At 38.8% G+C, this 15025-nt stretch overlaps 1 protein-coding gene across 1 annotated transcript in view; it reads right to left on the reverse strand.

Annotated features, from left to right (window-relative positions):
* SLC2A9 (solute carrier family 2 member 9) overlaps window positions 1-15025 on the reverse strand; it is a 79013-nt gene that overhangs the window by 39341 nt on the left and 24647 nt on the right. The window contains exons 6-7 of the mRNA XM_079305337.1: window positions 11722-11854; window positions 3535-3722 (exon numbers count right to left, since the gene is read on the reverse strand). Of these exons, the coding sequence (XP_079161463.1) occupies window positions 3535-3722; window positions 11722-11854 (321 nt within the window). The remainder of the gene's footprint in view (window positions 1-3534; window positions 3723-11721; window positions 11855-15025) is intronic.

The following is a 15025-nucleotide window of genomic DNA, read 5'->3' on the forward strand; positions in this document are numbered from 1 at the left end:
GAAGATGTTTTGCAAGTGGTTTCACAGAAGAGGACAACTGACCACTGATAGCAAGACTAAAAAACTGGCAGAACAAAACCAGGATGAGATTCACAGACTTATTACTCTCTGTAGCAGTACAAAAAAAAATTTGCAATAAAAATTAACAAAGCCTACAATTTTCAAGACAAAAAAAAGAAAAAAATGCTTTTCAGCCTGTGTACCATTAAGGAGAGAAAGAACAGGCAAATTTGCTGGGCATACTCACTAGGCTAATGACCACTCTTCTAATTTCACTGAAGTAATTTTTCTAAAGAGCTTTTTCTTAGCTAATGATTTAATCTGTTAGGAAAATTAGCTAATGGTTAGACTAAACATTTTTTAATGAAAGTGATGTTGAAAATGGTGCAGAAGGCTCAACAATTAAATGGGCAATAGCAGAGGCACAGGTTGTGGCTCAGTGCATACTCACCCCTTCCTACACTGCCTGATGCTCTCCACACCACTGTGAAGAACACATCATGGCACATCTTTTGCATATTGAAAACATGCACTGTCCCACAGATCCATCCCAGAATAATTTCTTTGCACCCAAAATACAGCCTTAACAGCAGACCTTACAGAAGCCTAGGAAGCCCACTATAGGAATGACCTGTACAGTGTATTCCTTGACATGAACAAGTGTAACCTTCACCAGGGAAAACTTCACTGTAGTTTTGTGACTTCTTTAGAGCTGAGATAAAATGTGGGGGATAAATAACTGTATTATGGTTTATATGTATCAGATAAATGTTAACAGAGTAAAAGAGACTAATAAATCATTTATTTATGTCAATTTATGTCAGGCTGTCTGGTATTTTGTTATAATTAAAAACATTAACATGATTGAAGTGTCACCACGATTTCTGTTCCATGTGGTAATAAACAAATGTACTCTTTTAAGCAAAACACGTTTTTATTTGAAGTAAAATCCTTAAAAAGAAGCAAGTATTCTCAGGTTCCAGGAGGATGATTACAGAAATCTGCCAGTTGGCAATGTCCCTGGAGAACCACCTGAGAGTCTTGCCTGAAGGAATCCCAACTTTCCCATATGCCCTGTCCAGATGGGAGTTGTGGAAAAGACCAGGCTGACTAACAGGGCACCACAGACAAAGTAAATGAGTTAGAAGGAGCCTTCCCTGCCAGCAAAACCTGGCTGGTGCTGGCTCACAGCCAGGTTGGTCCAGATGCTCTCAGGCAAACCAAGACCCAGGTTCCCCAGTATCTGTCACACCTGGACCTGTGTTCTCATCTTGGAGCTTCAGGTGACTTGAGCAACATCAGCCAGGAAAGCCAAGCAAGAGCAGTTTCCAAAGTCTGGTCTCTTAATCAAGAGGTCCAGCTAATTTCTCTTGACCTCTTTTTAAATTTTCCTGGTTTTACTGGTGCTAACAACTGTTTAAATGATCCATTTCAGATCACTTTTTGTGTAATTTATTTTTTTCATGTTTGGTGACATAGCATAAGAGGAGAAACAAAATAATTAAAAAGGAAGGCTTGAAATAACCAACTCAACACACTTGTTTCCTGAAAAAGACAGTTTTTCTGAGGCATATTTTCAGAAAGTTGCCATTCAATGGCACTTTTAAATAACTCCAGCATCTATTTTGGACTGGACATGTCTGACTATCCTACCACAGCTTTACTTAAGCCACAAGAGTGTGGCTTTTTTTTGTGCACAGAATAGTGGACAATTTCTATCAACTATTAAGTATCCTAAAAGTCACAAAACTCTTCCATTTCCCCTGAAAATTTAGCTGTGACTTTTTTTTTCGGGCAATGTGCTCCAGTATTTGAACAGTTTGTTTATTACTAAAAGTGTCTTTTTTTCCCCCTTACGTGTTGATAAACCTTAAAAAGACTGGATGACAAGATAATTCTGGGGTTTTTTTTCCTCAAAAATGTATCCACAGTGAAGAATAAAATAACTTGCCATTAACACTGAAATCCTACCATTAGAAGAGAACACCATCTATACAAGCATTATTATACTTTACCCCACAGGATCAAAACCCCCTCTAATTCCCTCCTAGTATTTTGCAAAAAGCTTTTAGATACCAGAGTTCCAATTACATTAATCTTTTAAGTGGTCTAGGACAAATTACTTTGATTTGGAGTCTTAAAGTTATAGACATACCTGAGATGAGTTAGTGTCCATAAATACAAAAGTACATAGATTTATTAGCCCTGCGGGGAAAATCTAGATGGAGTGTGCTGCAGAGCTCAGTGAGAGTTCCTTGCAGCAGTGAGAATATTGCTTTTCATATATATATACATATATAAGCAAGGCAATGCTTTTGAGCTATAACAAAACCCCTTTTCCTTTGAGGTGCTTCATGAGAATATTTGTTTTTTGCAGCATAAAACATCTCAGCCAAATAGCACAAGCTGCAGCAACGATAGTTCTGACTGGATATAAAGAAAACACTTTTCACAGTGTTAAGTGGTGTAAACACCTGGCAGAGTTGCCCAGGAGGGTTATGGACTCTTCACCCTTGAATATGTTTAAAACTCAACTGCACAAGTCCCTCAACAGCCTGAGACAAACCTGAAGTCATTCCTGCTCTAAGTAAGGGCTTGGACCAGGTGGAGGGATCTTCCAACCTAAACTGTCCTGTGTCCTCATATAGGCTGAGATAGATGGTGAAGGAAACTTCTGATATCCATTAGCCTCAGACAGGTTAATGGTCAACAGGATTTGCTGTTTTATGTCTTTTCCCTCTTTTGTTTCCCTTTCCAAAACAGGAATATTGAAGCAACAAAAAAATCAAATATGTGACCTTTTTAAATCACTTTTAGGAAGTTTTGCTGACTTCTGTAAGTACTGAACTGAATGAATCCAAGCTGAAATGTCTACTGAAATAGCCTTGAATAAGCATGGGACATATCCAGAAACAGAGAACATGAGTATCAGAAGTGAAAGCTGCATGCTCTTTCTTTGCTGATCTCTTCTACCTTTTCATGTATTCCTTTTAAGTTAACAGAACATGGCTTTCTTGAACCCTTTTTGTTTTAAAAGCCCCCCAAACAATACAGATCTCTATGGATCTTCCCACATGCTGCTCTCACAGAATCTCTACTAATAAGAAACAGCCAAAAAAGGGAACTCACAGAGGCTGGTAACTGGTATTGTTACAGTACAAGCTGGCTTATACTGGGCAACTGATTCAGCCCTGTATGGGAAAAGCAGCCTGGTGGGATAGACATTGCTCCAGGGGAGGGATAGGATAAGATTGGGAACCAGACAGGGGTTTGACCCAATGGGTTCCTGCCTGGGCTGCACAAACTCTTGGCCAGAGGTCTGGGCAGCCTGAACTTTGAACCAGTCACAAGTGATGCTGAGGAACATTAAGAAGTGCATTTACGTGAAGTTGAGAGCAATAAAGTGCTTTTTGTCAGACGGATCACAGAGCGCCGTGTCTGTGTCTCTCACCCGCACACCCACGTTGCAGTAACCCAAACCTTGCTAGGAGGGACAGGAGCCCCAGGAGGTGCCATCTGGGGAGGGACACTCACAGCATTCAGCCCGCAGAGCTGGTAGCAGCCCATGGTGACGACCACGGTCAGGATCTGCCACCGCACTGCGCGCGTCCTCAGCAGCTCCACCACCGACACCAGCTTGGTGTTCCTCTGCACCCGAGACTCTGCCAAAACCTCCTCTACCTCCTGAGACACGTCAGCTTTCCCGAGGAACCTCTGAAATGCTGCAAAGAGAGGAGATGTGCTTCAGGCCAGGCACTTGGCACTGTGTGCATTTACAACAGTCTTGCTTCTTTCAGATGGAAATGTTTGACACAAACACAAGGCGTACATGGGCTGCGACTTAATTATCCTTCTGCCAACAGTATCATTCTGCTCTGGATGTGATTTGGTTCATTTCTGCTGTTGGGCTCAGAAACTGAAACAAAACCATAAATTGTTCGTCTCCCTACATGATCTCTTATATTATTTCATATATAATACAGCCTCAGGTTCAGTGAAGAGTGAAAACCCCTTGTGACTTGAAAATATTTATTACCAAAGCATCTCAGAATATTATTTGACTTGGCTACTTTTGCAGCCTAACAGTATAGCTGACTTCACTGCTGGAGATAGATTGGATAGAGAAGTAGTGAGATGTAAAAATGCATGTAAGCCTGGTAAACCAAGAAAAGGCAGATATTGGAAAGGAATAGCTACCACTCTTCATATTGCCTCCTTTTTTCACTAGTGTATAGGCAAGGCAAGAATTCACTTTGTCAAGGTGATTAATATTAGAAATAATTACCCAGATCAGTTAAAGACTTTGTATTTGTCAGTGCTGGAGCCATGGGAGCAAATTTACATGACCAATGTAAACAAGACACCATTTAGTATTGGACACTGTAGTTTACTGAAATATCCTTGCACTCTGAATAATACAGGCTTGCCACTTCACACATCCTTTGAGATACCTCCAACTGGACATGATGTGTCTCCACCAGCCTGGTTTGGCAGATACTGTCTATGCAGGTGATACTTTAGTCTCAATCTAATGAACATACCCCAGGGGTTGGCATTTTAAGAGATGTTTAAAATGCTCATCATCTCAGAGTGACTGCAGAGAAACAATGACATTGCACACACCCCTGCAACAAGGCTTTGTGACTCAGCAGGATGCTAACACTAAAAAGAATCCTTTGCACAGCAGGTCACATAAAATTGTTATTTTTATTAAATGAATAAGTTAATTCAGTTCACCTAAGAGCCAAATCAATTTTTCTTATCCACAGCTTTGCGTAACACTGCCTATAAACAAATGACGAGATATTTCAGTATTTTTACACAGCTTTGGATCATAAAAAGCACTTTGATGGTCAAGAAAACTAGAGATAGTAATTATGGTTAATACATCCAGAGTCTATATAGATTGTGAAGTTACAAAATTTTATCTTTACCCAGTAGGGGAAAAGGCCAATTAGTGGCATTTCATTGTTGTGAGGGACAGGTCACACAAATGAACTGGTGACCCCCCTAGAGCATCTCTCTCTGACACTTTGGTGAATGCACAAGGCTGCACATTCTGCCTGGCTTCTGGTCTGGCAGAGCAGGGATCTAACTTGAGCTCTAGGCAAAGTTTTTCTGAGGCACTTAGCACTTCTAATGCATTTTAATGGGCCCCACACGATTCTGCTTAACAAGCAGGATAATTTTTTAAAGGGATGAACCACCTCTGGGTGTTGAGTCAATTCATAACATTCATATATTCTGATAACCAGTTCCTCTCTTGTGAGAGGAGAGGTCAGGATTTTTAAATCTCTCAGTAAAAACATGAGATTGAGATTTATCTTTTCACACAGGCTGTACAATCAGAAATGAATTAACAAATTGAGACCTCAGAATGAAAACTTTAAACTGTTTGATTTTTTCTTTTGTTGTAGCCCATTTTTAATAAATAACATACTAAACACTCATTTTAATGAGTGTGATGTATTTAAAGACAGTGATAAGAAATGTCAAATTAGAACAATGTGTGCCTACAGTATGTTCAAATTAGTGTCTCATGCTGAAATTACACTTTCTTCAGTACTACTAGAATGGTGATGGAGAAAAATTCAGGCAAAGATGGAGAGAAACAACATATATCACCATATCCTTCCATGGAAGGATTCTCTCAGATTTTTAAGCATATGGTTTATCAGTGTAAATTAGGTCAGTGAACAGTTTTCTTTAATTTTCCTGTCCTTAGAATCCTCAGCATTACTTTAGGGCCCACAAATCAAAAATCTAGGTGCAGTCAAGTAAAAAGATAGTAATCTGCCTTTTCTGCACAAGGGAGATTGCTGCATTTCTAGAGGGACCAGGACCTAAATTGCAGGAACTAAAAAACTGCAATTACCAAAATTGTCAAGTAAAAGGCAGGAAAAACATAGACACCCGATTTATTTTCTTTCTTTCATGGAATTAAGTAAAGAGATGTAAATGCCACTGGGCAACTTTGATGAATACTTAAAATTATCAACAAGTCAAGAAATGCTAAGAAATTCCTAGGCTATACATGCACAGTTTTGAATAGACATCACCCAACATTCTTGGAAAAACATTTTCCTGCTACTCAACATCTATAATTTTCTTCCATTACCAGCTTTTCAGTACTATAAGAATCACAATTTTATATCTAAATAATGTGGAAATAAATTCTGCACTAGCAGAGACATAGGGAAACTCAAAAGTCTTTCAATGTATGATGTTCAGTTTATTAGTTTCACATTCTAAATCCTGGCATTACTGGCACTGGGAAGCACAGCAGTTGTTCCTCTCCCTGCTGCAATGACTCATTTCCCTCTGTGACTGGCTGCTTCTCTCTATAGGGAAGCCTTATTTTCATGTGACACTTAAAACTCTAAGGAGCTGCAGTTCTAGAAACTTTTAAAACTTTCCAGATTCCTATTTAATTCCCTTGGATCAGAAGGTTATAGAAGCTCAGCCTTCAAAAGCTGGTGTACTGCCTTCATAAATAGGAAAAGAACTGGATGGTTCCAGTCAAGGGGAAAAAAGTCAAGAAACTCTTCCATTTACACCACCAGTTTCTATTCATCTCACCTAAGTGAGGGTGAAGCATCTGAAACTGGTTCAAAGATCTGAAAAAAAAGTCATTTGGTACCTCCTCTAAAACCTATCAGGCCTTTTAATTACCTGAAGATGGACACAACATCTCAGCTACATGTGGAATTACTAATTCTTTTTCCACTACAGGACTTCCAGAACTGTGCAAAGAAAGTAGTTGCTATCAACAGAATTAGCATGTGGACTTTGAGAAGAAATTTTAAAAGATCAAAATTCTATTGACTGTTTCACAGCATAAAGCCAGCACCAGTCAAGAGGGGGCAGAAAATGACAAAATTGGTTAAATTTAAAACAAGCTGCAGGATTATTATTGTCATCTGTTTCCCATGGACACATTCAATTCCCTGAGGAATTTTTATATAAATCCGGTGTCTCACTGTCTCACACATCTTTGTCTAAGTTCTGCTTAAACAGCATATTCTTTGGCCACTGTTGAAGACAGTGGAAATTTCCCTGTAATAACTCCATGTCAACACAGAAATAATTTACAAAATTAACTAACAGTTATTTTCATATAAACTAATTTTATTAGAGCACTGAATATCCAGAAGAATAATTAAGGTGTATCTTCCTAGAACAAATATAAGTATAATAATGCTATTTAAATCTAGAAAAGATTGATTATCTACCAGAATGCAGCATAGCAAAATTTAAGAAAAAATCTCAGGTAATATAACTGTCAGCAGATGACTTTAGGCTTTTCCTTCATGTCATCTCCCTCTTCTTCTAAGTAAAGAGCACACAGATCTTTTTTGAGTTATTGTCCAGTTAAGGGTTACATCTTTACCTGATTGTATGTGTGGTTTTACACACATCAATGGGCCTGTTCAGGTTCACCTGAAACTAGCCAAGATGTACAGGTAAAGCAAAACAAATATATGTACCCTAAAATAATACAAGAATTGGTAAACAGAGTTGTATTAAATGACATAATATCCTTTCTAAAAGACAGGAGATTTAAGAGAAGTTTAAAAACAAATCAGACACAGCACAATCACTCCAGCTTTTGGCAGACAAGCATCTGAGATGAAGCTTTTTCCACAAGCCAGCAAGTGTAGTAGTCATGGCTATCTCTTTCTTTCCAGAAAGAATAGTTTATAATTCCTTCAGACATACAAAATCCACAGAGAAGCAAAACAAATCATATACATGCTTGTTGTCAGTCATAACAATTATTTTAATCACTGGATTTGCAGTAACTTGTTCCTGCTGTAACTTTGGGTTTAACACCTCTCCAGTCCATGTGGGCCCCCTGAAGGGGTGTTTTTTTTGTAAAAACTTGGCTAGCTGCTTTTCTCAAATCAGGAATGGCCTTGCTCTTTTGTCACATGAAAAGGTATCAAACCTAATCCATCTTTTTAAAAATTTAAATCTATACTTCTCATTATACTTATTGCAATGCTTCTTTCATAACTGTGGGGCTTTCAGTGTATGACTGCACGTACTAGATAAACAGGTTTTGTATGCCACCAACAGATGTTGCTGTGACATTTTATCCAAGTTGTTTGACCCTTAAGACATAACAATATTCTTGTTCTCTGGCAAGCTGGGATACAAGCTGAATTCCATTATTGATTTACATGACCTGCTACTGTAGCTGCATAGAAAATGCAAGGTTCCTCCTTGTAACAATGCACTTCAAACATGACACTTCAGCTCTCCAACTGCAAGTGTTTATCACCACTGGTGTTAGTTGTAAAAAATGTTCCATTTTATTGCTACTACTGGTTTTATTTAGTTTATATCACTGTGATACTCACAGATCAGGGGGACACTTGGCATGCAACTAATAGGCAGCTAATGTGAAATCCCTGTCTTACTGTCCTAGGACTTGGATGGTAAACTGATGTAATTATAGCAGCAAGTTTTTCTTTTTCTTCCTATTTCTATCCCTGTCACTCTTCATTTCCACGATCTCCTTCCAAAGTCCTTCTCTTCAAACACTTGAATACCTACATGTCCTCTTCTGTCTAGTCTTGATTAAGAAGAAGGATCACACCAGTTAAATGCTAGGCAATTTCCTCCCTTTTGTTCTTATCAAATGAGAAGAATATTAGTTTTGGGACCTGGGAGAAGAGCTGGGATGATTCTGCCCCTGTTTCATTACCAGACTTAGTTTCTTGAGCAAAGCAGATTTACAGAGTGTGCTGTTGTTCCAGTGGATGGTTCTCTCCCAAAACACATGGATCAGGAATATGAGAGACAGCTCAGTTCCTTTGGGTCTCAGGGGTAGGATACAGGTTGCTGGCCCCCAGGAAGGCAGCCAGGCCCATGTGTCAGTGCAGTTTTTGGCAGCAGACAGCAGCACGTTGGACACACGTCCGTGTGTCCGAGCACTCAGCGCAGTGTGCTCTGCCTGCACTGCTGGAGGGAGAGCAGGGCACTGGTAAAACCCTGCTGTGGCTCAGGAGACCTCACTCAGCCCAGGCATCTCTGCCCCAAAGAACAGCTTCTGTCATACTGGTGTGGTTCAGGCTAGCACATGATGCCTCTCTAGCCCTCTACCCTCATTCCTTCATTTTTCATTGTTTACACAGCACGTTTTGCTCCTTCCCCTTCTCCCAGTCTCTCATTTGCCCCTTAAAGACAATTGCCACAAAAGAGATTTACAGTGCTAGTTATAGACTGGTTATCTCCTGAGACAGAGAAGAAAAGGAAGGGATGAAAGCAGGGGCAAAACTTTGTGGAAACTCAATGACCTACATTATCTCACTGGATATTATTGCTCTAAAACAATTAGGAAGATTAATGTAGTCAGCTCCATTTTAGGAGCTTTGTCATACATGCATACTTTAGAGTATTTTATAAAAACTAACAGTCATCTGCTTTAAATCCAGCAGACCTTTTGTAAATAATAGTTTTATATCTGTCTGAGAAGGTATAATCCAGAGTGAAATATATATTTGCATGAATAGCCTAGTTCCAGTACAGGAAAGAAAAGGGATTTAGTCAGTAGAAAGAGTTGCAAATTTCCAATATTAATATGCAGATTTAAGCTAAGAGGCAAATAATTTAGAAGCATTACTGTAGTCATCATTAAAATGAAGAATTCTGCTTGGTCATTATAAGACTTACAAGCAGGAGGGAATTTTAATAAATCACAACTCCCCAGTCTCCTTAATACTTAGATTTTTCCTCCCCCATTTCTGCTGATAATGCGAGTATCCAGATAATTTGTCTTGATTGTTGATTCACTCTCCTCTTTTTTGAATTCCACTGTAGACTACACTCAAAACCAGTTACACTGTGTACTACAACATATCCCAGAATTGGATCTTTTCTTCTAGAATTAATAAAATCAAAAACCATATATTTGTATACAGTTACTTTGAAAAGCTTTTTATATCAGTTGTCTCTTTTTTTCTCAGAGTATCTGAATTTATAGTCCTTAGAGTGGCTCATGAAAACCATCCTCTTGTAATCAGCCAGTGGCTAAGCTCATTTCCCCAGGCAACTGCTCTCTTGATGCCCTCTACTCCAAAACCTACCTCCAATGCCTCTGGATTAGATTTTGAATTATTTTCAGAACATGTATGCTGAAAATGTCTCAGAGTGCAGTAAGCACATTACCAGCAACAGTAAATAGTGTGAATTTGAAGCCAGGTGGTCTTATTTTACTGTCATGTTTGATAATTTTTAAACTCTACCAATGAGAGGTCCAGTTTCACTGTCAGTGTTGAGGTCTCCAGGTATTGAAGCAGGATTTTCAATAGTTCCTCATAGCAAGTGTAACATTATGCAAGAGCATTGCAGATGCACACTCTGCCAGCCACAGCTCTGGAAATATATCTGCAGTTTTATCAGGCAGAAATGAGCCAGTTTAAACTTGGCACCCAAAAGCATTTCCTCCCTGCCCAGCCATGGTGCTGCAGAAGTTTCCACCCAAGAGCCAACCTGAGCTGGGTCCTGGACCCCTGCTGGGGGCTCTGAGCACAGCTGGCAGGGCAGCCCTTCCCCTGTGGTCCTTGGAAAAGCTCTTCTCACCTCCCCAAAACTCTGCTGATTCTATGAAACTAAAGAACTCTTCCCAAAGCCTTGTTGCTTTTGTGCTTGTTGTTGGTTTTTTTTAAACTCAATCTCTAAGTGTCTGAGGCTCCAATGTTTTTGAATTCTTCATTCAACACCAAATTGAGACAATGAGACAACATGGGAGTCTCTTCATAAGTGTGCTATTTCTTTGTCAGAGGGCTCTTCAGAACTAAAAAACACCAATTTTTAGAGTCAAAATAGAAGGAACTGGATAGAATTGCATTAATTTTGTGCTAAAATATTAATAAATTTGTATTTCAGGTGTTAATACCTTTACAAGTAATTTTACAAGTAACTAGTTCATGACTGATAGTGTTAAAGGTTGAATTCAAAGTTTTTAAGAAAAACTTGTAAAACAATTATGTTTAGCATTCTGTTATTATAATCAGACTCCTTTTGTGTACACTCCTGTTTCTAATATGTCTTTATAATAAGCTAAACCAAATTTTTAGCATTCTCTCAGTCATATTGGGATCATAGTAAATTTACTGGGGTGGAGAATACAGCAACTATGATCACACAAGTGAATTGTTTTATATCTAGAACGTAAAGTAAGGACAAAATATTCGGTGTCTGGGAAGCTGAAGCAATATGGAAGCACTGGAATTTTTCAGTTGAACAGATGTAGGGGGTTTTTATTAGATCTACAAAGGTTATTGAGTTACAGAACATAGAGTCATACACACTGACTACTGGGAAAAAAAAGGCAGCAATAGAATCAATGTTTTTATTAGTCAAAGTGCAAAGAATGTAGATAAGGGAAAGTCATAATGACTGAAATCATCTTTCACTTCCAAATAAACCCTGCACAGAGTGGCTGGCACACAGCAGCAGCTGATTAGGTTAGTTCTGTATCACTATGTGTAATGTTATATAAGTTACCTTGCTGGAGAATTTAATTTATAAAAACTTCAAAGCTACAGCCATATTTACACATACAGATACAAACAAAAAAGGGGAGAAAAAATATTGCCAAGAGAATCTCACCTATGAGAATACTCTGTTTTTAGTGTGGTATCAGAATCAGGTATCTCCATCCTGAATCCCTACAATAAACACCTTTTATTGCAAGAGAGTAACATATCATACCTTTTTCTGCCTTGCTCCTGTTTTGCTTTTCGAGCAGGAGGTACCGAGGACTTTCGGGAAGAAAAGGCAGAACCACGGCTTGTATCAATGATGGGACAATGATTGCTCCAAACAGGAAAGGCCACCGAGATTCCTGCAGACAAATGCAGACATGAGTCAGTAACACCCTCCCATAGTGAGCCTTGCAAGAAAAACAGCTTTGATAGGAAACACTTCAATTTTTCATCATTCTGAGTATTGTGTCCACCACCAGAGTGCCGTGTTCCTCCTAAGTTTAGTAGAAGGTTTGAACACTTCCCTCTCAGATCACCTTGCTCAGGGGACAAGCCCCCAAATTACTTTCCATTGACAGATTTTATTTTGCATTCTTTCACTTCAGCAAGGCCTAAAAGGCATGTTCTGCATGATATGGGATGTAACCCATACCTCAATATGAAATGAGGCTCAAGATAACCAAATAACTCCCAGAAATAATGGGTGGAGTGTCTCCTAATCTAACTCTTCACTTGCCCATTTAGGTGAGAAAGGTGTTTTTAAAAATTTCTCCACTTGAGTGAAAAATTTTATGCAATGTAGGTAAATCTAAAGTTATTAGTACTGTTTGTAGACAAATAAGTTTGGATTTTATTTTAAAATCTAGAAAACTATGGTTAAGACTTTAAAACCAGTCAATAATCACATAATCAAAGTGGGTACCGGTTTGTAAAGAATAACTAAGGAAAACAGGCAGTATAACTTATCACCTTCATTCCATATCTGCCTGGAATAATTTCCTGTAATATAAACCTCTTTGCTCTGCACCATATAAAAAAAAGTTATAGAGTGTTAGAATTTTTGACAATACTTCCAGATAAAAATCTTACTCTTGATCAGCATGTCATATTTTCTGTAGGCTTTTTCCACAATGTCAAGGATGCTGCTTAAAAGTTATTCTTTATATACTCTTATTATCAGAATTCTGCCTACCTATGGAGACTTCCATAGAATAAGTTTACACTCCTTTCAAAGTCTCCTAGAATGTATGGTTTATAAGTTGGTCACACTTATCTCAAATAGCTGTTCTTGAAAGTGTTACTCTGAAAAAGTTATGAACAAGACTCTGAACATACCCTTCATAATAAATAGAAAACCCTGTTACTATACTGAAAAGTCCTTTATTTTTGCCACATAAGACACCAAGTTTCCTTTATTTCCTCTATTAAACATTTCTATTTTACTTTTTATTATGCTAACTTCTAAAACCTTAAGGTAAACTCATAAATACTCATAATTATGCTCCCACTTGCCATTTTAGCATAAACTGTTCAGGAAGTCACTGAAGCCAATGGAAACTTCTCCATCCATTTCAAAAGATTTCATGTCTATTCAATGTTATGGAGTGTGAGTTCTACTTCCTTTTCTCTTAATTTACATTATTCAATCTTGGCTCTTTCTGCCTGCTACAGAAAATAAATAGTAGGACTAATATAAATTTAAAGGATTCATTAAAATTTCTGGAAATCAGGCTGAATGAGACCCTATAAAGAGAACTAAGAGAAACAGGGAAAAGAAAGGTTTCATATACTTTTTAAGATGGAATAGAGCAGGACATGTAGTGGGACAGTGCTCAGAAGCAGTAATAAGCTAAAGTTAAAAGACAGTGTAGCTGGCTTAGTGGACACTTAAAACACTTTGCCTCAATTATCAGCAGTAAGGAGAAGCACACAGGCACTGCTGGGAGAAATGAAAACAACTACATCCCATTTTATTCCAGGAAAAACTTACAAGAGCATTAAATGTTTTAATTACAGGGGACATGATTCCATCACCTGCACAGAATTGCTACAAATAACATGTCAGGATGGTAAAATTTTCATTTTAAACTGTCATATTATGGATATTTGCTTAGGCTGGAGCATGAAAAACCTGGCTTTGATGTATTTACAAAAGACAGTTAAACAGTAGAGCAAGTTTGACAACCACAGACTCATTCAGAGGTTGATGTAATAAAGTGCAAAGCTGCAGAGACAGAAGATTGGGAGGAAGGGAGGGAGATAAAGTGTGGCATGGATTTATCAGCTGCAAATGAGACAAGATTATAGTGTACTGAAATATAGAAAAGAAATCGTTGCCATGTCAGGAACTCATCACCTAAAATAGAATTTATTCCATCAAAATGTGGAAAAGAAATTGGTGTAAGGAAATGTCAACAGGCCAGCTGAACTATTCCTATCGAACTCAATAATATATTGAAGCACCAGTTATATATAATGTTCTCAGCAATTAGGAAGAGTTTAATAAAATGTGAAGACACTCTCAAATTTTAAAGGGAGAACAGAATTGTTAATAGGGTCATGCAACAGAGGTGGGAAGCAGTGCTGTAGTGCCCTGGAGATGGGCACCCATTTTTGAAACATTTAGTGTAAATTAAATATCCCATTATGAGATTGATAATTGGATCAAAAAGACTGAGTAAGGAAATATGCAACTGTGACAGGCTTCACTCTCTCTGTTTCTCTCTAAATAATTTTACAGAAACTGAAAGGCACAGAATGACTTGGAGGGGACCTCTAAGATCATCTCATCTCAGCACCCTGCCATGGGCAGGGACACCTCCCATTATTCCAGGTTCCTCAGTACCCATCCAACCCTTCAGGGCTGGACCATCCACAGTTTCTTTGGAAGTCTGGTCCAGTGTCTCACCACTGTCATAGTAAAGGATTTATTTCTAATGTCTATGCTAAACTTCTCCTCTTTCAGTTTAATAAATAGATTCTATTTATTTATGTATTTATTTTAAAAGTGTAATCTGGACCTAGATCCCACTCCCCATTCCCAAATGAGTACCAGCCACTACTGCACAGTCAGGCTCCTTGTTTGCCCTCTGCCCAGAGTTTGGGTTTCTGTGCTGTGAGATCCCCATGTCCCACTGAGCATCCTGAGCCCACTGCTCCTGGGCAAGCCTCCCACCTCCTGTCTGCTGTCCATTCTAGAGCCACAGGAGAAGCCCATTCCCCAAACACCCTGTGCCAGGCTCAGGCTGGGCATGGGGCAGCACAGGGCACTGCCCAGCCCTGCTCTGCATCCCTGTGTAAGCACCAGGCTGCCAAGGGCTTGGCTACCTCTGCTGCTTGAAACAGGAGATGGAATCAAAAGAAACACTCTTTCCCTCCTTTTGGCATTCAGTGCACAGGATGAACTGTGATCTCTCAGTGAGCAAGTCTGTTTACCAGTCACTATTAATTAGTCACCACTTAAGTAATTATTCTGGGAATGGGGTTATGATATATCTTGGGGATGGGGTTGTGATAAGTTTACTGCAGTG

Source organism: Erithacus rubecula, assembly GCF_903797595.1.
Source record: "Erithacus rubecula genome assembly, chromosome: 5".
Lineage (NCBI taxonomy): Eukaryota > Metazoa > Chordata > Aves > Passeriformes > Muscicapidae > Erithacus > Erithacus rubecula.